Source organism: Eumetopias jubatus, unplaced genomic scaffold, assembly GCF_037043125.1.
Source record: "Eumetopias jubatus isolate StellerSeaLion01/CBP00866 unplaced genomic scaffold, mEumJub1_p1.0 scaffold_4, whole genome shotgun sequence".
Classification (NCBI taxonomy): Eukaryota; Metazoa; Chordata; class Mammalia; order Carnivora; family Otariidae; genus Eumetopias; species Eumetopias jubatus.
This window is the reverse complement of record NW_028274810.1, coordinates 169251253-169278974: the sequence shown is the minus strand read 5'-3', so window position 1 is coordinate 169278974 and position 27722 is coordinate 169251253. Positions and strand designations below refer to the sequence as shown.

At 36.7% G+C, this 27722-nt stretch overlaps 2 protein-coding genes across 6 annotated transcripts in view; one reads left to right on the top strand and one right to left on the bottom strand.

Annotated features, from left to right (window-relative positions):
• NCOA2 (nuclear receptor coactivator 2) overlaps positions 1-27722 on the bottom strand; it is a 285919-nt gene that overhangs the window by 156152 nt on the left and 102045 nt on the right. The window lies entirely within an intron of this gene.
• Positions 21139-21557, top strand: LOC114216460 (cytochrome b-c1 complex subunit 7). The gene has a single exon (XM_028113045.2). The coding sequence runs from the start codon at positions 21233-21235 to the stop codon at positions 21470-21472; it is 240 nt and encodes a 79-aa protein (XP_027968846.1). The 5' UTR covers positions 21139-21232; the 3' UTR covers positions 21473-21557.

Below are 27722 nucleotides of genomic sequence, written 5' to 3'. Positions count from 1 at the left end.
TAACCTGAGCCAAAGGCAGACGCTTAACCAACTGAGCCCCCACCCAGGCGCCCTATGAAATGTACTTCTTCAATAATAAGACTGTAAAGTCAAAATCACTCCTTGATCCATGAGCTGCAGAACGGATGCTGTGTTAGCTGACATGAAAACAACATTCATCTCATTGTACCTCTCCACCAGAGTTCTTGGGTGACCAGGTGCATTGTCAATGAGCATATTTTGAAAGGAATCTCTTTTTCTGAGGAATAGGTCTCAAAAGTGGGCTTAAAATATTCATTAAACCATGTTGTAAACAGATGGGCTGTCATTCAGGTTTTGTGATTCCATTTTTAGAACACAGAGCAGATTTGGCATAATTCTGCAGGGCCCTAGGATTTTCATAATCGTTAATGAGCAATAGCTTCAACTTAAAGTCACCAGTTGCATTAGCTCCTAACAGAAGAGTCAGCCTGTCCTTTGAAGGTTTCAAGCCAGGTACTGACTTCTCTCTAGCTATGGAAGTCCTAGATGGCAACTTCTTCAAATAGAAGGCAGTTCCATCTTAATTGAAAATCTGTTGTTTAGTACAGCCACCCTCATTAATTCTCCTAGCGGGATCTTCTGGAAAATGTGCTGCGGCTTCTACATCAGAACTTGCTGCTTCACCTTGCACTTGTATGTTAAGGAAACGGCTTCTTCCATAATCTCGTGAACCAACCTCACCCAGCTTAACTTTTCTTCTGCAACTTCCTCACTTCCCTCAGCCCTCGAAGAATTGAAGAGTAAGGGCCTTGCTCTGGATTAGGCTTTGGCTTAAGGAGATGTTATAGCTGGTTTGATCTTTTATCCAGAGCATTCAAATCTTTTCCCTATCAGCAGCAATAAGGCTGTGTAGGTTTCTTACCATTCACGTGTTCACCGTGGTAGCACTTTTAATTTCCTTTGAGAATTTTTCCTTTCATTCACAAATTGGCTGTTTGGCACATGTAGTTTACAGCCTGTCTCAGCTTTCCTCACTAACCTTAATCATTTCTAGCTTTTGATTTAAAGTGAGAGACATGTGACTCTTCTTTTCACTTGAACAATTAGAGGCCACTGTTAGGGTTATTAATTGGTCTAATTTCAGTATTGGTGTGTCTCAGGAAATAGGGAGGCCCAAGGAAAGGGAGATAGAGGTAAGGAACCAACTGATCAGTAGAGCAGTCAGAACATACACAACCATTTACCCATTAAGTTTGCCATCTTATATTTGCAAATGACATATCCAGTAAAGGGTTAGTATCCAAAATATATAAAGAACTTATACAACTCAACACCCCAAAAATGAATAGTCCAGTTAAAAAATGGGCAGAAGACACGAATAGACATTTCTCCAGAGAAGACATCCAGATGGCCAATAGACACATGAAAAGATGCTCAACATCACTCACCATCAGGAAAATGCAAATCAAAACCACAATGAGATATCACCTCAGACCTGTCAGAATGGCTAAAATCAACAACACAAGAAACATCAGGTGTTGGCGAGGATGTGGAGAAAGGGGAACCCTCTTGTACTGTTGGTGGGAATGCAAACTTGGTGCAGTCACTGTGGAAAACACTATGGAGGTTCCTCAAAAAGTTAAAAACAGAGCTACCCTATGATCCAGCAATTGCACTACTAGGTATTTACCCAAAGGATACAAAAATACTCATTCAAAGTGATACATGCACCCTGCTGTTTATAGCACATTATCTACTATAGCCAAATTATGGAAGCAGCCCATGCGTCCACCAACTGATGAATGGATAAAGATGTGATATGTATATGTGTACGTACACACACACACACACACACACTGCAATATTACTTAGCCATAAAAAAAATGAAATCTTGCCATTTGCACTGACATGGATGCAACTAAAGAGTATTATGCTAAGCAAAAGAAGTCAGTCAGAGAAAGACAAATACCATATGATTTCACTCAAATGTAGAATTTAAGAAACAAAACAAACCAGCAAAGGGAAAAAAAGAGAGGAAAACCAAGAAACAGACTCTTAAGTATAGAGCACAAATTAATGATTACCAGAAGGGAGGTGGGTGCAGGGATGGGTTAAAATAGATGATGAGGATAAGGAGCGCACTTGTTGTGATGAGCAGCACCAGGTGAGGTACAGAAGTGTTGAATACTGTACACCTGAAACTAATATTACACTATGTTAACTCACTAGAATTTAAAATAAAAACTTTAAAAAAAAGTTTGCCCCCTTCTAGGGGCATAGTGCACCGTACCCCAAAATAATAACAGTAACATCAAAGATCACTGATCACCGTAACAAATATAATAATAATGAAAAAGTTCAAAATATTGTGAGAATTACCAAAATGTGACACGGGGACACAAAGTGAGCGAATGCTGCTGGAAAAATGGAGCTGATAAACTTGCTTGATGCAGAGCTGCCACAAATCTTCAATCTGTAAAATTTCAATAAAGCGAAGCGCAGAAAACAAGGTATGCCTGTATACAAGCGTGGGGGAAAGGGAGGTAGGCCAAGAGGCCAGGAGAGATGAGTGCTATCTGGCTAAAAGACAGCTGGTGATAAATGTGGGAAGAAGCAAGAAGGCCTGAGAAAGCGGTCTTAATTTCAACCTTGATCCAAAAAAGACTATTTATCTTTAAGGACGCGAAGTAGTGAGCAAGCAGAGTAATCATGCTCATGTCTATGGTCATGATCATTTTTAGAAAAAAGAAAAAGCCATGGTTAGGCCTCTCATTTTTTTTTAAGTTTATTTATGTATTTTTATTTTAAGCAAGCTCTACACCCAATGTGGGGCTCAAACGTACAACCCTGAGATCAAGAGTCATAAGCTCTTCCAACTGAGCCAGCCAGCCACCACTAAGCCTCTTTTATGGCACGATTTAAGGTAAGTCTATAGTTTCTACCACAAGTTTTAGCATTTTCCTTTTGTTCTAAAAATCAAGTTCGTCAAAGGCATGCTGTTGAATTAAGGCAGTCTACCAAGGATTAGCTAAAGGCCTGAAATTTACTGAAATAATTTCTCAAAAATAACACAAAGATACATATGCCTAAATTTGAGATCAAATTTAACAACTCTTCTAACTGAATCAGAAAACACTTGTTTATACTTTTAAATGAAATAGGACATAGTACACATTCCTTATCTCAAAGTAAATATATTACTAAATGTATGTGAAATGTTTTCCACACGTCAAAAACTAATTTCCTGTTAAATCACCACATCATACTGGAAAAGTATGCTTCCATAAAAAAGAAAAATCACATTGATGGGCTGAGCTAAGAATCTGGAGAGATCTGACCACATGCCTGAGAAGTGTATATTCCAACAGGGGTCTGCAAACCATCAGTTGCACCCATTGGTTTAAGTCTATCTCTTCTAAAAATCAAAAGCAATCAAAAATGATCAGAACATGGCCTCATTAGCTGACCCCTCTCCACTTTGGACAACTGAAACTCAAGCAGCAGAGCAATACAGACAAGAAATTATGATACTCTCCACTTCCCTTAACAGAGTCTATTAGTTAGGTTCAGGATTGCATAGTCCAGATGTAGAGATTATATTTTAAGATGATTTCTAAGAAAATTAAGACAAAAAGATATTTCATTGTAGTATAATATAGAAGAAGCTAATTCTTGAACTCTCTTTCAAATAATTTTAAGTGCTAACATAGCTGCAACACTCATCAAAGGGTTTTCTTAGGTTCAACTAAGCATTCCCATTCACACAATTATCTTAAGCAACAGCTGGCCCCAGTCTCCTGAGAAGAATACAGGTGGGAACACAGCTTGCCGGCAGGGGAGCATGGGGCCCCACTCTGCTGTGGAAACACTTCCACGGGACCGTGAATCCATGTAGCTCAGGTCCACACTGGCTACACGCAGGAGGTATCCCTTTAAGATGTTTCCTGCTCCAAAGAAGCCAGTATCTCTTTTAACAAGTCCACAGGCAAAGCTTCCAAGGTCCCCATAAGGGAAATACTCATTTATAAGAGTCACTGCACCCAGGGAAGCTCAATGCCAGGGCTCCCCCATCAGGTATTTATATTCCCCTTAGCCTAGTCAAGATGCAGTTTACCAATCAGGGGTCATTTTTACATACACAAAGTTGCCTAGAATCAAAGTTGATAGGTAGTCATATCAGATTACCAAAGGAACGGAGTTACAGAGTTAACCAAAGGTTAAAAATGCCAACCTGAAGTATCTGGAATGTATCAGTAACTATTATAAATCAATATGAAAAATACAACCCAATAAAAAGTGGGCAAAATATATTAACAGGCAATTCAGAGGAAAGAACCAAAATATTAAATCCTATCACATATCCTACAACCCAGCAATCAATCACTCTGCTAGGTAACACCCCAGACAAACTCTCCTATGTACACAAGGTGACATGTACAAAAACATTTGCTCCTGGAATGCTTGTAATTGCAAAAAATTAGAAACTTAAATATTCATCAAGAGAAAAACAGACAAACTGCAATATGTTCATATAATGGAATACTGCACATGTGACTGACCTGTAAATACACAATTATCTCAAAAAAAAAACTATAATGCTATAGGAAAAAGGCAAGTTGCAGAACAATATGGACAGTGTGATACCGTTTAATTTTTACAACACAGAAAACAGGGGAGCCTGAGTGGCTCAGTCGGTAAAGCATCTGACTCTTGATTTTAGCTTAGGTCATGATCTCAGGGTTGTGAGATTGAGCCCCGTATCAGGCTCACGCTCGGTGAGCAATCTGTTTGAAATTCTCTGTCTCTCTCCCTCTCCCTCTGCCCCTCCCCCAGCATTTGCTTGTGCGTGCTCTCTCAAATAAATAGGTAAATCTTAAAAAAAAGAGGAAAAAAATGAAACACAGAAAACAATACCAAATATCATAAACAAATACACAAAGAGTAAAAGTAAAAAAGCAAAAACAAAAGGCATGGGTAAAACAGACAACAAATTCAGGATAGCAGTTACCTGTGAGAAAAAAAGAAGTTACAAATACTTCCAAAAAAGGGGGTCAAAAAAGTATTCTATTTTTAAATTGCTAAAGAAGAACAAACATTTAAAATCCAGATAAAAAGAATGCCATCTCTTGGCAGTTCTTGATCAGAACACACTAGAAGACCTTGGTTCTCAGAGCACTTTCAAACTATTATTCTATGTGTAATTCTATTTTTTTTACACTGAATTTCTCTTTCCCAACACAATCAGTAGCCAGGTTCTGACAAGCCGCCATCTTGCTGCCAGGACCCAAGGTCCAGCTGGAATACCATGCCCACTGTTCTAAACCAACACTCTCCCTCACTCTTCTCCTCCCCTCCATTTCCACCCCACCCCCCAAATTCACCCTATGTACCAAGAGCAAAGCAATCAACATAAAATGCCATTTTGGTAATGTCACTCATCAGATCCCGAACTTTAAATCTTTGAGGGCAGCTACTGCCTAGAGAATAAAAGGAAAACACTGTAACCTAGCACTTATAGGCCTCAAAGCCTGGCTCCAAGCTGTATTTCTACTGGTACCTTCTACTACTTCTCTATACAAAGGGCTCTCTCTGGCCAATGTTCTATTCAAAGCCCTGTAAAGGCTCTGCTCATACCCTTCTCTTTGTTCAAGCTCTGTCTCTTGCCTGGAACGCCACCTCGTTTCAGATATCCAATTCTCTGCTGTCTTCCAAGGCTTTGCCCCAAGTCTTATCTCCCCCATAAATTCCTCCCTAACCAACGGACTCTAATGTGGACTCAATGATCATTCATTCATTCAAATATTTACTGGATGTACACATGTGGCAGGAGACATAGTTCTGGGGTCACTCATAGAATACCTATGTATACTACATATGAATTAAAAACTGCCTTGGTCTAGCTGCAACCCTATGTTTATTGCAGCATTATTTCCAATAACTAAATTATGGAAGCAGCCCAAGTGTCCACCAACAGGTGAATGGGTAAAGAAGATGTGGTATATATACACAATGGAATATTATTCAGCCATAAAAAAGAACGAAATCTTGACATTTGTAACAACATGGATGGAGCTACAGAGTATAATGCTAAGCAAAATTAAGTCAGTCCGAGAAAGACAAATACCATATGATTTCACTCATATGTGGAATTTTAAGACATGAAACAAATGAACAAAGGAAAAAATAAGAGAGAGACACACACACAAACTGATGGTTACCAGAGGGGAGATGGGTGGAGGGATGGGTGAAATATATGAAGGGGAATAAGAATACACTTATCAAGATGAGCACTGAATAATGTATAGAACTGCTGAATATTGTACACTTGAAACTAATATAATAATGTATGTATACTGGAATTAAAATTTAAAAACTTAATAAAATTAAAAAATTAAAAAATTAAATACAGTTCATCATCTTTAATCACCAAAACCAAAAACCAAAAACCAAAAACCAAAAAAACCCCTGCCTTGGTCTTTTTGTTAATGTATATGAGTCTTTTTGTTAACATATATGTCAATACCACACACCTGTAAGCTTCTTAAAGGCAAGAGGTTTTGTGGGGTTTTTTTTAAAGTTTTCTATTTATTCTTGAGAGAGATGAGAGAGAGAAAAAGGGAGGGTGAACATGAGTGGGGGTAGAGGGAGAGGGAGAAGCAGACTCCCCTGGGCTATCGTGAGCGCTGTGAATTGTGCAAGACTGTTGAATCACAGATCTGTACCCCTGAAACAAATAATGCAATATACGTTACGAAAAAAAAAAAGAAGATAGCAGGAGGGGAAGAATGAAGGGGGGGAAATCGGAGGGGGAGACGAACCATGAGAGACTGTGGACTCTGAAAAACAAACTGAGGGTTCTAGAGGGGAGAGGGGTGGGGGATGTGTTAGCCTGGTGATGGGTATTAAAGAGGGCACGTTCTGCGTGGAGCACTGGGTGTTATACACAAACAATGAATCATGGAACACTACATCAAAAACTAATGATGTAATGTATGGTGATTAACATAACAATAAAATTTTTAAAGAAAAAAATGACTTCCCGAGTACACAGTACAATGCCATTAATTTGTTATTTTTTTTTTACTAGTTTCTGAAACTTACAGGCTAGTTTGAATTTTTCTTTTAATTTTAGTGAAATTTCCTTTTAAAAAAACATTGATGGGAGTATTGTGAAATGAAGCTGATTCTTTATCATCAACCATCCATTGTGTTATGGATATAAGGTTGCATAAAAAAAAGTTATCAGGTTCATTAATAGGGCCTATTAAATCTGAAACCTGTTTTCATTTTCTAAAATAAGTTAGTTTTAAAATAAATAAACTGCAATGTATTGGGTAAAAAAACAAACAAACAAAAAAAAGAAGCAGACTCCCCGCTGACCAGGGAGCTGGATGTGGGGCTGGATCCCAGGACCCCGGGATCATGACCAAAGGCAGACGCTGAAATGACTGAGCCACCCAAGAGGTCATTTTATCTCACAGAGCAACTGACAAAGTACTTTGTAGTGGTCAGGGTTCAATTAATATTCTCTGGTTAGATAAATTTTGAAATGTTAAGGTTACATTGTCTAATTTTTTTATCAAAAATAATTAATGCTTATACTTGGAGCTTTGAATTTTTACAACATTTCCTTGTGATATACATATCTATACAATAAGAACAATGGACTTGGAGTCAGAAGGCCTGTGTTCAAACTTGGGCTCCACTATTTTCTCTCTGGCCATATAATTCTCTCTCATTAATCTCCATAAAATGAAAATATTCACACCTATCTGAGAAGACTATGAAAAATGAGTAAATTAGGAAAAGACCTATATTACTATACTAGAAGAATATCTACCACTCAATTCATTAGTCCAACAGATATTTACTAGGTTATTCTCAATAGATGCCAATATCCCCACTTCCTAAAAGGAGAGCTTATAATGATCCATTCTCTTTCTGCTAGGTGATAAAAATGGTATCTTTGGTTAATATATGAAAGAAAAGAAGATCAACAAGAATAGTCAATTAAAATATTTTAATTATATATTAAATAGTAAACTCTTCTAGCCATAAAATTATTCAACATTTAAGAGGTCTTTATCATTCTATTTCTCACATAAAGTAGACAGTAGGTATGTATGCCCCACTAAAACACCAAGGAAAATGGTGTTTGAAAGAGAATAAAGAAATTACAAAATTGCTCAGTAGAATAAATATAATCTCAATAAAATTTTACTTCCTTTTACATAAAATCATTTAGTATCTGACTTCCTATTTTAAGTAGCATATATGGGAATTCACTAAGGATTGGCTCTGTTTTTTCAGAATTATTAACCTTTGTTAATAAATCCCTACTGCTAGGTAGAGTTGCCCTTATGAGAAGCATCTGTTCTTGAAATCAATTTCTACAATCTGGAGTCTGCCCTTGTGACCTTCAACTGGAACTCGTCCATTAAACCATTATTTGCTCCTCATCCTCACTGTCTTACTATGCCAGGTCCATCTCTCCCATTCAGCAATGCCACAGATCTCTCACTTTCCCCCCATTTCAGTGACTTGGGAAGTACCTGGAGATGCACCGCTGAAAACTAACTTCCAGGAGACCATCTAGCCTATCATGTACCCTATGTATTTAATGACACTCAATCTGGCCATTTTTACATGGTATGGCAACAGACAAATTTGTATATTTATCATTCAGTTTGCAGGCAAAATCTAACGTTGGGCAGAGTTTAACTTTTTTTCCCCCTGTATCTTTTCTTCTTAGGTCATAGTTTCTAGTTCCACAATGCAAAAATTTAGGCAACCACTACATAATATTTAAAATTATTGGCTCCCATGATAGACTAGTTCAAATCCTGGCTGCATCGGTTATTAGGTGTGTTGCCTTAGAAAAATTATTTTACTTCTCCATGCCTCAGATTCTTCTCTGAAAGAGCAACCCCCACCACAAAATCTCATAAAACTGCAATATTAAATTAGTACAAGTAAAACAGAACAGCACCCGATACAAATTCTGTACTTTTAAGAGAAAGTAACACCAGTTACTGGAGGAATGAGCTTTTAAGTATAGCCTCAGTGCTTTAACAGTAAGGTTGAGCAGGTATCTTTTGGGTGAATAGGCCCTTGTAAGCTTAAAAAATTATAAATACATTATCAGCTTATCAGTAAGGACAAATAATTATAATTTCATTCCAGTTCATCATTTTTATAAGGAAAAATGTTCACTAGGAAGAAATGTGGAAAATAGGGACGAGTAAAGAAAGGAGAGAAACACCCATATTTCCACTGTCTGAAGACACTATTTAACCCTGGAATGTATTTACTTCCAGAAATTTTTTTGAACAAAATATTATTTAAAAAAATCAATTGTATAAATTGAATCCTACCATTTCCACCTAAAAGCATTACAAAAGTAGTTCTCCTTGTTATTTTAGGCTTTGAAAACATGATTTTAATAGCACCATAATATTCCAAGTTGAACTCATGTATTTTACAGCAAAAGTAGACAGGACTTTCTTACAACAACTGCGATCCCACCACTGATTCTCACCTTAATACATATGCACACTTGCCACAAGAGAAAGGTAATCAGGATCTACATTCATGGGTGTCCTGATTACTTTCTAGAGTACAAACACCAGCATCATTCTAATGTTTAGTATCACCAAAAACAACAATTGCAGCACCAAACTAATAAATGTAAAAAGAGAAAAATAGTAAAGCTGTGGTTTCAACTTTAATGCTAATTTTCATAAGAGTATTTCTAATTTTCCACTAGGAACACAGAAACCAATTAACGCTTTTCAATATACAAAACACACATTTACATTCCGATTTAAAACAAGTCAATCTAAATTCATCCACAATAAAAAATTTTATAGATGGGTCTATGTCAACTTTAATTTTCGTTCTAAATAGCCTTAAGGGTGCCTTATCAGATAGGTTTTAAAAGTAAACATACACATATTCACTGGAATCCCAATTATTGATTTTGCCAGAATCAACACACATTACATTTTGATTGACTAACAGCAACCAGTGAAAATGTTTCATTTACAGGAACAATTAGCAGAAGCTACATGATTTGATAACAAGAGCCAATGAACTGGGAAGGTGAGAACCTGGATTCATGTCCCAGCACAGCCCATTAGTACCTACCCAACAGCAGAAAAATCATTTATTAACTTTAGGCCTCAATTTTTAAAAAATTACATGATTCCTAGGGCCTCTTCTAGCTCTAAAATAAAGATGCTAAGAAATAAAGATGATTACAATACTACCAAATGACATGCAAATCACTTACTACCACAGGACGGATTATTCTTACTGATAGAAATCATAACCTACCACCACTTTAGTCTTTCTTGCCACCCTGGCTCCCCTACCACTTTTAATAACAACAACAACAAAATTAAAATTAGATATTTGGAGTTAGTTTCATTGAAGAAACTTGCATTTGCTTTTCTGGTGCACAAGGAAACCTATTCTGAAATCTGCCTAATCAACAGACATTAATACTGTTTATTTAAATAAATGTGCTCACATTAATAAAAAAGAATGCTGTACGAAATCATGCTTGAATTCATTTATTTTGAACACATACATATGAGCAATTAGTTTAAAGATAAAAGAAAAAGACAACTATAATGAATTATCTACCCCATATTTATTTAAGAGTACTGTTTTGTAGGACTTTTCAAAGCAGTTTAAATTAGCAACTAAAAATCTATGAATATGCTTTGGAATGCTGATTTTGTTAGTTTTGTTTGTAATATGCAGAAGGAAAGATATATGAATAATATCGTGGCCCATTAAAAAAGTCAATGCAGGCATATGCCTTTTCTTTTTTTAAGCATTTTCTTAAAGCAGGTAGGGAGCCTTCTCTGCCATCTTTCAACTGAACATTCCCTTCTAATCCTGACTATAAACAAGATGCAGTACAGTAAATGACAGATTTGCAGGGTCTTTTTTTTAGTTAATAGAAAATAATCAACTCGAAATGGGAGCAAAGCAAGCAGCAGAGTACTGTCAAGGAGGCTGAGCTTATTAATACTAATGTTTTACATGTTTCAACTGACTAAACGTATCTGTAACTGGTACCCAAGTTATAAATTTAAACTGTTCCGCTTATGTGAGGATTGCATACTGAGCAGTCATTATGCGCCTTCTTTTGTGTTCTCTAATGGGAAAACTGAGAAGCCCTTTCCCTTTTTTAAATTAAATGCTTTAATAAAGTAAGATTTTTAAGGGAACAAATACTCCACTTCTAAAGTTGTAAATTACTAAAAGATGCTCTCACTGGACTTGACTGTGTAGAAACTACAGTGATTAAATGCTTTCCAGAGCTTACGTGTTCATGCTTTCAACATCAATAAGTAAAACCAGAATCATGTCGGAGCTCTGTTCCACCAAGCTTTAGACAAAGAGTGAGCAACAGTATAGGATGGCCAGATCCCTGCCACTGGGATGGACACAGATGTCAGAGCCAACCGGAGCGAGCAAATGACGGCTTGCTTCTGCTCCGGGGTACCTGTGCACTCCCTCACCACTCATGTGCTTGCAAACACGGATTCCGTGCATTCAACTACCCGCCCTTTCCCTCACTCCTCCATCACACTACCCAGGGAGGGAAATTCCTAGTTAAAGCCCTTTCATTCAACATGGAAAATACTTTCTACGGGAAAACATTTTATAGAGATTCTAGTAAATTGGGTAAAGATATTGAAAAACTCTAGGGACTCAGCACACAGGTATAATTACCGAAAGAAATAATTATAAGCATGTATTTTGAGTCAACTGAGTTCCAACTTTTGGGAATGTACCTCTAAATACTTGACAGATCGTGTTTTCAAAGCACACACTTTTTTTTTTCCTGGTATTTCAGAATGTGCTCATACTTGGCAGAATCTTGTGGAATCCCTGAAACATCAAGCCTTTTCACTTTTCTCCCCTCATCTTTAAACTGCCTATAAACTTTCATTGCCAGTATTCTGCTACAGGTACAGACATGGCTGAAATGCATTGATTCATCCTAGAAGGAGGGATGTTTACACAAATTAAGCCAGATTCAGTCAAAGCAAAGCACATGCTTCAACATGAAAACCCTACCCCCTCCTCCAAAACGTCCTTAGTTGTGTCTAACTTCTCTTCTTGTCTCTCCTACTCCTCCCTTAATTTTTCTCTGTCATTTTTTGTTTATGTTATCATGTACTTTTCCTTTGATGGCAGTAATTTTAAAAGGATAAAGAAATTTTCTTCTGACCACAGACTTAATACAGCAGCCTCTAAACCGATTGGTCTAAAAGCAGAGAATCCCTTTACTCCACCTTCTAACATCTGTCGCAAGAGTCAGATTACAAATCAACCCAAACGAGGCGATCAAGGGGTACATAAAAGAGGGAACACAAGGGAAAGAAAAAACTAGTGGTTAGTGGTTGAGGTCATCAGTAGAAAACATGATAGCTTCTTTGACACAATCTTACAAAGGGACATCATGTCAGAAATAACATTAAACTCAATGTTTAATGTTAAATAAAAGTTCTCCAATTTCCTAAATAGAAATCCTCTTTGAAGATGTAAAATAATAACCCTTTTATTGTTCAATCTATGGAGACTTATTAATATTAAACACAGCTAAGTATTTTCAATGAAGAAAACTATCCTTTCATTCCCCGTTGTTTAAGTCATTTAATGCCATCAGAATATTATCAGTGAAACGCATTAATTACAAACACCCTATACAATATATGTAGCTACTTATGCATTTTACTAGAAAAATAAGTTTATCTTTGATATTTTATATTTCAGAAAATGACCTGTGAACTGCTTTTAATGTCTGTGTTTGTAAATCTAAGATTACTGCAGTGAACAAAAACACTAATCAGTACCTATTTATGTGCTATGAAAATATACCTCCATTTTTTTAAATGATAAAAGTAGCCTAAGGCAGTCAGCAAAGATCTCAGAAATCTCAGTCTAAATGGTTTTAACTTATAATTCATGCCAAAAAAAGTATGTCAAGGAAACACTTAAAGAAAGCAACAATAAAAACTTGGAGAAACACTGAATTTTTAAGGCTAAATGTTCTTGGTGATTCTCTAATATATACAAGCATGCTAAAGGCAATTCAGAGATCCAACTTTACCCCATTAAAACACTGAAGTTTCCGAAGTGTCTATAGAGTGTAACCTGATCATAATTGCTGTGAAGGGTAAGAGTTGACTACATGCTAAACCTTGCCATCTGTAGGTGCTTTAACACAACTCTAGTTTGGGGTTTTTTGTTTTGTTTTGTTTTTGGAAGTGGGGTCAAAAGTTTACAGTACTTATTTCCAATCACAAAATCCTTTGACTTTATGTCATCTTTGAACAATTCTCAGAATAATTTTGGTACTACCCAAACATAAATTCGCGTTAACACCAAGCTCTATCCCCAAATCCATTTCACATTCATATTACAGATAGTCTTTAATGATTAAACAGATTATGTTTATTTCCACATGTGGCAAAAGGACTGAATTTTCCCCAAAATAATTCTCCCAAAGGCTCTGCTTTCAGAATATTAGTAATTATTCTAAGACTCCTTTAAGAAACTGATAGCTTGTGACCCCAAAATCCATAGAGAATGTGATCCAAAAAGTATTCATACTCAGGACCTCAGTTGCATTGCTACTAAGTGAACTGTCCTATTATTCAGAATGCTCACTAACCCCACTCATTTCAGCTCCAATATTTACAACAGAAACGCTGATGCACCACACCTCCCACCACCGGGATTCAGCGCCGAAGAACTGACAGTGAGTTCGACCAAAGAGATTTACAGTACACTTAAATCTATTAAAATTTGTCTGCATATAAAAAGGCAATGCACGTCTACTAAAAAGGACATTTTACCTAGCCAGGAGATTGGCCTGCAGTGCTGATGATTTTAAGTCAGCAATCAATCCAAAATTTTTAAAAAAGCATAAATGCCATTTTCTAAAATTCTCATTTTCAGTTTTATTTACTTCATTTACAGTTATCAAACTTCACTTGCCAAACTATCTTTAATGATTCACAAGAAATTTCCAGTAAGTTGGAATTATCACCATAAGTTCAGTAGGAGTAATGGGAAAGCATCTAAGGGTAGAATATAGTCCTTAAAAAGAAATAAGAAAGTACTAATAGTTCCAGTTTAGCTTATAAAAGAACTGCACACCTAAAAAACACCATATAAGTCATGTAAATTTGAACATACAGGAGAATTTAATATTTAAAAAGAACACTTCTGAATCTTTTTTTTAAACCAAATAATCTGGCAGTACAAATAATTAAATCCTACTTAAACTATTTATATGTAGGAACCTGATATATTAAAACAAGTTGAATCAATGTGATATCACTCTAATTTAAAAAACAAACCCCCCAAAAGCCCGGCTAAATGAAGTTCGGTAGAGAAAATATGAAAGAAATTTTGAATTAATGTTTCCAATTAGCAAGGACTTTCACATACACTTAGAAGCAAATTTTCCTTTCCTGATTAATTAGAACATCAACACAAAGAACTAGACCCTAATTGGCAATTCTTTCAGGGAACTAGGATGGGACAGATGTGACAACCAGCAGAATACATGTACTCAAGTGAAAACAACTGCAAAAAAAAATACTGTGTTACTAGATAGATGTCAGTTCCTATGCTTAAATAAGAACACTTCAAAATTATAAAAGCTGTGTAGCTGGTGGTATAGCAGAAATATTTTGGCCCCCAAATAAGTTCACTCTGCTCTCAAAATCACACTAAACTTTGCAAAGAGCTTTTTGTCAATTTAGATATAAGGTAAAATATTGACTGAAAAGACTTTTGAAAAGATCTAGAATTGTTCCTCTATTAATGATTCCCTAATTATCAGAAATATATTTCAATGTTTGCCATTAATTTAAGTAGGAGAATTTTACAATTCACTCAGAGAATACCGATTTCTTTTAAGATAAAAAGAGGCACATCCCTAATGTGAAATGGATATGTTAAATTAAATGAAAAGAGAGAAAAATTAAGAAAGAAATTTGGGACAGGACCCATAACAGCACTGCAATTAAAAAGTAAGGAAAGGAAATTCTCAGGAAAGACAATAAATCCTCTAGCCTCTAAGATGAGGGACTTGCTCTTAGGAGGGAGAAAAATTTCAAGGAAAGCAAATTGAGGAGATTTAAAAAAAGCAAATTAAAAAATACTGCAGCAAGGATTTCTGAATGCTAAATTTTAAATGTAAGTACATCTACTAGTCTTAAAACAATCCTCTGAAATTCTGATACATAGACCCTTAAAAAAAAAAAACACAGGTATCATCTGCAAATACATGGCATTCTAAAATCTCTGATAATTTTTCATTCTTTATTAGCCACTAACATTCTATTCTACCTTATATTTTTGCTGTCTCATTTTACAAGTAAAATAATTTTAGAATCAATAACAAAAAAAAAGATGATAAAATACAGATATACTGAAGCCAAAATATCTTGTCTTAAAACAATTTCTAAGATTCTTTCTAGGAAGACCCCTGGAAGGTTCCTCCACTTTCTGTCTAACCCTTTATTCCCCAATCCCAACCATGGGCACTCTCTAGAACTTCTCATTTCCTCGGTTTCCTTATTAAGATCAAAATACTTGTTTTTGGTTTTTTTCCCCCGATTGGTTTAGTGATCCTATAGAAACAAAATGAGACATCATCCGAAGAGATTAAAAAATTTCTAACCATGAATAGTGATGGGTGTTATCTAGGTTTCTTGTGGTGACCATTTTGCAACATATGCAAATATTGAATCATGATGTTGTATGCCCAAAAATAATGTTATGCATCAATTATACCTCAATTTTTTAAAAATGTGATAAAAGGGCCAAAATGGTTTGCCAAATGTTTTTGCAATAAAGTATAAATGACAGAAATCACCTATAAGTTTGGTGATACTCACTGTCCAATTTCCTTCTGAAACCCTGTGGATTTATCCATGTTATTTCACCTGCCATGGTTATGCCATGCTTTCTATCATGTTGCATTTTTGCTCTACATTATTAATGTTGTTGTTATTATCCTGCCTCTCTGTTGTTCCAAGTAACAATCTTTTCTTTCCTCTTAAACTCAGAGTTAAGGGAGAAATTGTTTACTTGGTCTCCTTTGAAGATGTGCAATACACTGAATTTTTCATTTAAATGAAACAGACCCTAAAAGTTTTTTAAAAAACCCCCTCCCGAAAAAAGCCCCCCACCTCTACATTTTAAAATAAAATCACTCTAAAATATATTGACTCTTTGCCTTCTTAAATGGTGTTCTTTGGTAACATAGATATTTTGGTAACATATTAATAATATTAAGGGTTAGAATTAAGATGTTACTCCTAAATTAAATATTCCCAACATAATATTTTTAGGACACATCTATAAGTTATTAATTTTTTTAATGTGGATATGCTGTCAGAATTTTCATTATTTCCTTTTCTATGAAGATATATCATAAACTACCCATTCTCCTATTGTTAGACATTTAAGTTTTTTCCAATGTTTTGCTATTTCTTATCATTTCTTTATGTATTCTATATATTCTATATGCCTGGTTCTACCAGCTGGTCTTTTGTTTTCTAGATAAGGTGACTTTACTCCCATATTCGTATTTCTTCCAAAAGACAATTCACCCATTTGGCATGTAGAGTTCAGTGGTTTCACAGTTATTCAATCAACACCACAATCAATTTTAGAGTATTTTCAAACTCTAAACAGAAATTACATATCCATTAGCAGTCTCTCCCATTTTCCCCCACTCCCAGCCCAGTCTCCCTTGGCAACCAGTAATCTACTTTGTATCTATAGAGAGTTGTCTATTCTGGACATTTCATGTAAAGGAATCAAGCAATACCTGGCCTATTAATACTGGCTTCTTTCACTAAATATTTTGTTCATGTTCATAATATTTTGTAGCATGTTATCACTACTTCATTTCTTCTTATTGCCAAGTTACGTTCTGTAGTGCACATACACATTTTATTTAGTCTGTTTGTCAGCCAATAGACATGTGCTCAGCCTCCAATCTCGTTCTCCTCCAGTCCATTCGCCCCAGCTTAGGGTACGAATCCTAAAATACAACCTATCATCATTTCACTTCTTTCCATTAAATCCTTCATTGGACCCCATGACACTCAAGATTGAAGTAAAAACACCTGGGCAAGTAAAAGACTCTTAGGTCATTCTGGGCCCACTGACCTCTACAATCATGATCTCAGACTATTTGTTGCATGTATAGGAACTACTTCGGTTGATGGCTCTTTCACCACTGGACCTTTTTCATGTTGCCCTCTCTGCCTGGAAATGCCCCCATGTACCCCATGTGGGTACTTCCCTTAGCCACAGAACTATTTATACTATACCTTTTTAAATGGCATCATCTCTATGCTAATATAAGCTTCAAGGGAGCAAAATTTGTCTTTTCTTCTAGCTAGTGGATCTAGTAAAATGAATGGCATAGAATGGATTCTCAACACATATTTGTGGCATTGATGAAAGACATGCTATTTATTAGCATACCTGACTAATTCCTGTGAGTAGATAGGACTTTTCTAAGTTCTGGACTTGAAAAAACACAAACAAACATGAAAAACACAAGACACAAACCTTAATCTTGGCTACCTCTCTCCAACAGAGGCAAGCAGCCCTTCACTGTCAGGTCATATGGGTTCCTGTTGGGACCAATATCCATCCTTTTACACACCTCTTAGTGTGATAAGGGACTGACCAAAATGCTAGCTGTACCACTAGGTCCTTGTCATGATTGGTTCTGAAATGGGCAGGTAGTGTTACCTGGGCCAATGAGTTGTTCCTGTGATTTTTGTTGGAGTTATTAGGGGGGAAAAAAACGCTCTCATTAAAGGCAAATACTGGCTGTTAAAGTGATGTAAGCTGGAGCCACTGCTGATCTTCTTTGCTATCACATGAATTCCTAATTGAAAAAAGAAACACAGAAAAAAATACACACAAAAGAAAAAGGCCCTGATGAGATCACTTAAGTCCTCCCATCCAGATGTACCCAGAGCTAGTTGTAGCCTTGGACTTCCCACTTATCAGAAGAAATAAATTCCACTTTTGCTCATTCTGTTTGAGCTGGGTTTCTTTTGGACAGTCAAGAATCCAGGACTACACATCAGGAATCATCTACCTGTATTAGCCTATAATTAGGCATCAAAATAAGATTGTACATACCTTTCAATCATCTGCCATTTTTGCACATTTATATGGTTTAGAGCCCAAAGAATATGCCCTATTCTTAGGGATAGCTTAGTGGAAAGCATGACTTCTAGTACCAGAGCTGGACTCCTACTACTTTCTTTGGTGAGTAAAACAATGCAAGTAGGTTGCAGAGCCAGGGCAAAATCCTAAAACCTACGGAAATTAGGACATCTGAAGCTTTCAGAATGATAAAAGCCAGTACGAGAATTAGCCCAACTGAGAAAAGACCATGATTCTGTGGGAATTCATGTTACTTGCTTTAATTCTTAGAAAATTTTTGTCTTAACCTACACAACTATGGGTAAAATCAAAATACATCTGTTTTCTAGGCAATCTATTTGGTAAAATAGTTACAATGAAGGAGGAAATTTTGGAGGTAACTATGGTGGTGGTGGGAACTATAATGATTTTAGAAATTATAGTGGACAACAGCAATCAAATTACGGACCCATGAAGGGGGGCAGTTTTGGTGGAAGAAGCTCAGGCAGTCCCTATGGTGGTGGTTATGGACCTGGTGGTGAAGTGGTGGATATGGTAGCAGAAGGTTCTAAAAAAAATTCAGAAGAAAAGGGCTACAGTTCTTAGCAGGAGAGACAGCAAGGAGTGGTCAGGAAAGCTGCAGGTTACTTTGAGACAGTCATCCCACATGCATTAGGGGAACTGTAAAAATCTGCCACAGAAGGTACGATGATCCATAGTCAGAAAAGTTACTGCAGCTTAAACAGGAAACCCTTCTTGTTCAGGACTGTCATAGCCACAGTTTGCAAAAAGTGCAGCTACTGATTAATGCAATGTAGTATCAATTACATGTACATTCCTGAGGTCTTTTCTCTGTTGTAGCTTTGTCTTTCTCTTTGTCTTTTCATTACATCAGGTATATTGCCCTGTAAATTGTGGTAGTGGTACCAGGAATAAAAAATTAAGGAATTTTTAACTTTTCAAAAGAAACAAAAAACAAACAAAAACTGAAGGATCAGGTTTGGTTATGTAAAATTCTTCCCAATTTCATGCAAGAAGATACAGGAATATTGAATTTTATACTCAGTACACTGCTACTTCCCTAAGAGTGAAGAAGGGTGAAGCCACTTTTTCTGAATAGAGTGTTCATGAAATATTATAAAATCAGGTGTTCATCTAAGCTAGATTTCTTTTCTTGGAGATAAGGGGAAGGTACTGAAATTAAGACATTATCTTTGGGGGCACCTGGGTGGCTCAGTCATTAAACGTCTGCCTTCAGCTCAGGTCATGATCCCAGGGTCCTGGAATCGAGCCCCGTGTCAGGCTCCCTGCTTGGCCAGGAGCCTGCTTCTCCCTCTCCCGCTCCCCCTGCTTATGTTCCCTCTCTGGCTGTCTCTCTCTGTGTGTCAAATAAATAAATAAAATCTTAAAAAAAAAAGACATTATCTTTGTCCTAACTGGTAGAATATAGCAGAAAGAACAATGTGACAAAGCAAAATCAGAATTGGGTTTGAGTGTTAGTATCTACACTAGCCTACCAGACTCCTGAAGGAGTCTGCATAACACTGTTGGTGGCTTCCCACTCCATATGTAATATCAAGAATGAGAAGCCAGTGTTGGATGGGTGTAAGGAATACCACATCACTTATAGATACCTGCTGGGGAAGGAGGGGGAGGGGAGGCGTGACATGTGTATCAATCATCCTGGTTATGATAGCATCTAAAGAAGATGCTAACTAAGCATCATGAGCCACTCATTAAAACTTAGGAATGAATATATTATTAGAAAATTTCAGGTATGAAAGACATTTCTGTAGCTGTAGGAACTTAAATCCCTCTTCCATTCAGGGAGCATAAGCTGCTGGTAACATAGAAAACATTATGTTTGTGGTCTCTAGTAGATCAGGGGGAAAGGTAAGTTAACTCAAGTGGCCAGAGAGCATTCTCAGAAAAGCCTCTACTGGAAACTCATCATCCCATGGGGTTTTGTTGGATTGGAAGAGCAAAAGTAACAACACTGAACAGAATCAGAGACCTCTGAGAAAGAGAAATGGAGCCTTCTGCTCACAGTGCTGTGTCTTAACACCATGCAGCATTACTTAGCCAAAGCCCAGGACTAAACAGTTTAAACATGGCGGGGGTTTTCAATATGTTCAAGAGTTACAGTATTGCTTTTGAAAAAGCATTCAGCTTTAGAATTTCAAGTTTTCTTACCTGTGAAATGGGGAGACTATACAATAAAACCACTACTAATCAGAATGTTCAAGAACTAGCATTTTGTGGGACTGGAGTCCCATCAACAAAAAATAACCCTTATTTCTGTATTTTATTTCTAGCTACACCAGCTTTAATGATCTAGAAGACATAGTAGAGTTGTAGATTGAATGGCAAGATAACCATATGGTCAAGAGGGTCAAGAGTTAGAGAGCAATGGACCCAGTGTCCATCACCCTTCTGGCACTGTGTACCTACTACAGTATATTATTTTACATCAGTCAATAATACATTGCTTTGTAACCCCAAATGTTTGCCATTTGTCTTACTACAGTGTAAGATGTATACGGGACAAAGTCCAAATAAAATGTTTCTATATACTTAAAATATTCTGACCTGTGTGTGCAATAACTGTTTCAGAAATGAATATAGACTGAATTGGAAGACACCGTCAGTTGGTAGGGAATGAAAAACAAGGTCAGGGCTTGCAACTAATCAGGAAGGTCCTTCCACTAGAGGAAGTCCTAAATTATTCTAGAGAGAGATTAGGTTTGGGAAATATATAGTCCCAGGTTCAAATTCTAGAGCTACCTGCATCCCACTATCTGATCTTGACTAATCTCTCTGAAACTCTGTATTTTCATCTATAAAATGGGGATAATTTCTCTCTCCTAAGCTGATATTAAGAATAGAATGAAATAAAATATATATTAAGTACTAGCAGAATGTAGGTATGCAAGAAAAGTTTCTTGCTTGTCAGTTCAAAATGGAGAGCAGGCCTGCAGTTGCAGCATCAAGCCGGTGGCTGGAGGGTATTTGAAAATGGTACTACAATGCTGCAGGGTACAATAAACTGGGGTTAATGAGAGATGATACAATATATGAGAATGATGATGTGAAAGAGGCCATAAGAAGGCTTCCTGAGAACCTTTATAACGACAGGATGTTTCGCATTAAGAGAGCACTGGACCTGACCATGAGGCATCAGATCTTGCCTAAAGAGCAGTGGACAAAATATGAGGAGGATAAATTCTACCTTGAACCATATCTGAAAGAAGTTATTCGGGAAAGAAAAGAGAGAGAAGAATGGGCAAAGAAATAATGATGGAGTTGAACTCCGTGGTTGCAGCTGCCCTCAAATATTTTTAAGAAGTTGAATAAACCTGAAATGTACAATTTAGAACTATCTGAGCCGCAAATATATTACTTTAAAAAAATGGCTATTGTGATTTAAAAAAAAGTTTCTTGCTTAAAACGTGCTTATGTTCTGATATAAAAATACTATTTCCACATTTTATTTTGAAAGGATGTGGCCAAGCTGTTATTTGAGGGTATATTGAGGTTTTTTAAAAGACTCAGAGACTAAACCATGAGTTACAGTATAAAGACTCAAAAGTAAAATTTTCAGAGCTAAATTTAACCAGATTTAAGAAATACCATGAATTATCAAAACATTAAAAGCATACTTGACAGCATTTATTAAATTATAACTTCATCATGTATATGCTTAAAAACAGCTTTAAAGGAAAAGAGAAAAAGGAAAATGGCAGCTGTGAATAAAGTACATTTGAGGTGGTAAGTAATTAAAACCTTTTTGTATTCATGGTAAGTATGATTATATCATAAAAACTTATAAGTAACTAAAAACACTATACACTAATCCTATAGAGCAGGTATAATTTCCCCTATGTAAAACAAAACAAAACAAAACAAAACAAAACAAAACAAAACAAAAACCTGGAGGAAATCTGAGAAAATGGGTGGCCTAATTTTTTTTATATTTTGTAAAATGTAAATGCCATGTCGGTTAGGTTACATCATGATTTTCTAAAAATTAAGAGTCAACATGAAACAGAAACTGTACTTATATAAAGCTTTTAAAAAGTAATTGAAAGGATTCTCTAGTCACTCTAAGAAATATATTTTTTTATAAATAAAAATTGGAAATTTGCTTTTGAATTGAAAATTTTCTTCACTTTGTGTGAGACAGTCCTAAATAAGCTTATTATGGGAAACCCAGGAAATTCCTTTTTAATATTTTTTATTTTATTTTATTTATTTATTTATTTTAAAGATTTTATTTATTTATTTGACACACAGAGAGAGAGAGAGCACAAGTAGGCAGAGTGGCAGGCAGAGGGAGAGGGAGAAGCAGGCTCTCCACTGAGCAGGGAGCCAGACGTAGGGCTCGATCCCAGGACCCCGGGATCATGACCCGAGCCAAAGGCAGCTGCTCAACCGATTGAGCCACCCAGGCGCCCCACCTTTTCAATATTTTTTAATTGAGGAAAAGTTCTAAAGTTATTTTTAAAGAAAAGAACATAAAAAAAAAAAAACTGGGCTGGCCCCTTTTCCATCCTTCAAGCAAAAGAACCCGTATTACATAGATTTGTGTCTAAACACAAATCTCACTGCATGAATTATCTGTGTAACTTCATTTGAAGTCAAGGAGCAGCTTAATATCATTTCTATGACCTGCATTTTCCTCTTTAATTAATGTCAAATAATCATTTCTGATACACAATTTAGCAACTTTATGGACTTTCAGCATCACTGGTTGCCACAATGATATGGGCCCCCTGGCCTTACTGGGAGGGAGGGGATAGCAAACACAATGCTAAACCTTGGTCACATCCTTACCCCCACTTGGTTAGTTTGAAACTTTATTTTGAAATTACTAATCCTTTTTGTTGTTGTTCTTTACTTTTTAAGAGAACAAACTTTCACAGGCAAAGCACTATCAATATTTACTATATTAAGAATATTGTGTTTATGTTTATCCTAAAGCTCAACTGACCACAGACACTGAGTTAACCATCCTAGAGGAGCATGACTAAGATTCTCCATTTCTTATTCTTTTTGTTGTTCAAATGAGTCCAATAAAATTTACTTGCCATTTCTCTCCTCTGTGGGACAAGACACCTGAGGATGGTCCTCCTCGGTGCCAAGGGACATGTACTCCATCTAATAATGTCTTTGATCAAAGAGAGAGAAAGAGAAAGAGAGAGAGAGAGAGAAGGAAAACAATGCCTAAACAACATGGTTGATCAGCAATGCTTTCTGTGAAAGAGCTTGATCAACAGGGGAAAATGTGGAAGAACTTCGATCTAAAATGGAACTTGAGGGGGTACTCGGGTGGCTCGGTCTGTTAAGTGTCCGACTCTTGGTTTCAGCTCAGGTCATGATCTCAGAGTCATGAGATCAAGCCCCACATCAGGCCTTGCGCTCAGAGCAGCGTCTGCTTGGGATTCTGTCTCTCCCTCTCCTCCGCCCCCCCCACCCCGCTCCTGCTTGTACTCGCTCTCTCTCAAATAAGTAAAATCTTTTTTTTTTTTTAAGATTTTATTTATTTACCAGAGAGAGAGAGAGAGCATGCATGCACAAGCAGGGAGAGGGAGAAGCAGGCTCCCCTATGAGCAAGGAGCCCGATGCGGGACTCCATCCCAGGATCCTGGGATCATGACCTGAGCCAAAGGCAGATGCTTAATCTACTGAGCTATCCAGGCATCCTATAAATAAAAGCTTTAAAATGGAACTTGAGAATATGAAATGGAAAATTTTGTGCATGCGCCCTCAGAAGAATGGAACTTAAGAATCAAGGGACTGATTTCCATTAAATGTCTGATTTAGATAAGACTGAGACTTAGCTCCTAACCAATGAACATCCTCCCAAGAATCTCTCCCAATCTTCAAGCCAACAAACTTACTGCTTGGGCTCTGGAGGGACTTCCCCCTCTTTGCATTCTGGCTGCACTTTCCCCCATTTGCATGTAAGTACACCCCACCTAAAACCCTCAAAAGACTAACATGTAGCTTGTTACAAGTGTTTCCCAAACTGCAATTCCTCTCCTATTCCCAAATAAACTCAATTTCTGGTAAAAACAAAACAAAACAAAAACATTACCAATGACAGCTTAGGTTTGAAACCCAATTTTGCCTCTAACTAGCTAATAAAAGCAGGGGGCATCACTGGGCAAGTCAACAGAACCCCTCAGTGCCTTCGGTTCCCTATACCTAAATGATAACATAACAGCAGCTACTTAATAAATTTCTTTTGAGGGTTATGTGGATTATTATGAGAAGAGCTTAGAACACTACCTGGCGGGCGCCTGGGTGGCTCAGTTGGTTAAGTGACTGCCTTCGGCTCAGGTCATGATCCTGGAGTCCTGGGATCGAGTCCCACATCGGGCTTCCTGATCAGCAGGGAGTCTGCTTCTCCCTCTGACCCTCTTCCCTCTCGTGCTTTCTATCTCTCATTTTCTCTCTCAAATAAATAAATAAAATCTTTAAAAAAAAAAAAAAAGAACACTACCTGGCCCATGATAAGCACAATACACATGCTAGCAATTATAAATGATCTTTCAGTTCCAAGGACTTTCCATTCCACTCGTAATACAGTTGAAAGAGGATCTGTGTTGATAATACTTGTTTCCAGATCCATGTCTCTACACTGAAACCACACTGATGATTGTTCTATAACTAAGAAATGTACTCAAATATAAGCAAGCTACACTTAATTAAGCAGATGACTTAAACATACACCTCTTTTATTTTTTTAAAGATTTTATTTATTTGACAGAGAGAGAGGGAACACAAGCAGGAGGAGTGGGAAAGGGAGAAGCAGGCTTCCCGCCAAGCAGAGAGCCCGATGCGGGACTCAATCCCAGGACCCTGGGTTCATGACCTGAGCCGAAGGCAGATGCTTGATGACTGAGCCACCCAGGCACCCCAAACATATACCTCTTAACTTATGTTCATGTCCTAGTTTCTACCTGTTTGGAGTTACATCATGATTATTAATGTTTGGTGATATAATGATATTATTTAATTAATTTATTTTAAAGATTTTATTTTTCAGTGATCTCCACATCCAACGTGGGGCTCAAACTCACAACCCTGAGACCAAGAATCATGTGCTTCACCAACTGAGCCAGCCAGGCACCCCTATAGTGATACTATTTTAAATAAGACAAATTTATATATACAATAACATTGACACAGAAGTTACATGTATACATATACCAACTGCAATGTTAAAAATGTTCTGTAAATAAAACAATGAAAAAACAAAACATTAACTAACATGTCGCTCTATATATAATGAGAAAAAATAAAGTTAGGATACTTCTAACTCAATTTTCTTCACATCTTTGACTTACATCTTTTGAGCATGTGACAAAGCTCATTTTGCAGTATCTGATGGGATCAGTTAATCAAAACTTCCCATTTTTGAGATCAGAATCATTTTTCCTACTTAACTAGTTTAGAAGGCAGCAAAAAACGTCTTTGCAACTGTTACAAGATTCAATTAAAAGCAGATGAGTTGGAAGACACAGTTCTGTTTCACTCTATAGATTATGGCTTAAGAAATAAAATTTGAATACTTTGAAAATAAAAAGTGGTTTCGTTTCAACTTCAAATCAGAGAATTTAGACACACTCAGAACATACTTCACATTCTGACATAAAGAATTTATCCATGGTTTAAATTGGTACAACACATACAAAGGCCAAAAGCCACGTTTTGCCAAAAGGAATAGTAAATGTTTGTTTTTCCTTTTCTCTCTCTGTCCCTCAAGGTAACCTATATTTATCTCTGCTTCAAATCACTGTGAAAACTCTAACTACCTCACGAAACCTCAACGTGTTATATAAACAAATGATCAGGTATGTTATTTTCATAAACAGCCCTTGAAATTTAGTAGGAAATAGGACCCTTAGTCAACAGAGACCTCAGTAAAAATAATGACTTAATTAAATGAAACACTGAGTAGAAGTATCACAATAAGCCAAAGACACCAAATGTACTGGAATAAACAAGTAATAAATAAATGCCTCTTATTTTCTATCCCTAAAATAATAGCAAAGGGTCTAGAAGTAACTGCATAGCTCCTGGGGTGGCAGGCCTCGACTTGAGGGACATGGGCTCAGGGACTCAAGGGCAGCCGCAATGGCAGCATGTCTGTGGGGACTGTGGCCGGCACAGCGGACAGCTTTTATTTGGCTCTGAGGTTGAACAGCTTTGGTGATAAGCTACTGTGGTGTGAAAGGAAAAAGGGTTTTAATCTTTTCGTTTGTTTTTATTATTTTCTCTTAAAAATAAGGAGGGAAAAAACAGTAAGATGGGAAATAAATAGGTTGAGTGCACATTATGGTTTAAAGCAATATGCACTGGCATTTTGGATATGTTAAAATAAAAATACATTTAAAAGGTAACAGCAGTATTTTACAAAAGGTTACTTTATATTTTCAAAAGATACTTTAAAGAGAAAGTCTGAACCTGACCCTGACATATCATATAAATATGTCAGTGAACAAGTTCAAAGAAGTAATAACTTACATGTAAGACAATAAAGATTTTATGAAAATCTGTGTGTATTTTGAAGCAGCAGCAACATTAAACATCTAATGTCTACATTACAGAAAATCTTAAGTGTTCCAAAGCATCTAGTTGCAAAGAAAAGATAAACTCTAGATTCTATTGGGTTAATCAAACAAAATCTATTATTGTATATAAATAGTGCTCATGAAACAAGCCTAATTTGTCTAACAGATGTTTAAGTCAAAAGAATTTTACATTTTTATTCTACTCAAATATAATAGCATGAGTAACCACAATATAGTTTCAAAACATGTTAGTTCAAAACTATCTTCTATTTTCACACTCTGTCTTCTAACCTATGAAACTAAAGTTTATTTTCTGGACTGTAATAAAACTGCCATATAAAAGGAAGAATTAGAAATCTAGATCAAATCATTTTTTTTTTTTTTTTGGCCAGAGAGAGAGAGCACAAGCAGAGGGAAAAGCAGGCAGAGGGAGGAGACTCCCCGCCGAGCAGGGAGCACGATGCAGGACTCAGGCCCAGGACCCCGGGATCATGACCTGAGCGGAAGGCAGATTCTTAACCAACTGAGCCACCCAAGAGTCCCTAGATCAAATCACTCTTTGAATGACAAAGAATTGAAAGAAACTGAGAGATCAACTGTCTCCCTTTTGCCCCTACTCTCGCTATGCTAATTGAAGTCACCAATTCAATAATTATGACACAGTTGTTTCTTTTGAAGATATTATTTTGTAGTTTAAAGTCAACACTTAAAAGTCTTGGTACTCATGTAAGGCACTGGTAGGTCTAAACTTCCCCATTCATCTTTCCACCGAACTTCACCCTGGCCTATGACACTTCTGCCTTTTCAGTCCTTTTCACTTCTCAGGAAGTGCAACAAAACTGTGCTCCAACTCTGTGATATTGAGAGGTAGCAAATTTCCAGACCTTTAGGTCAAGGCCAGAAAATGTCAGGTGTATGATTTTGCTTATAAAATCTATGTAACTAGCACCAAAAAGTCAAAACTGT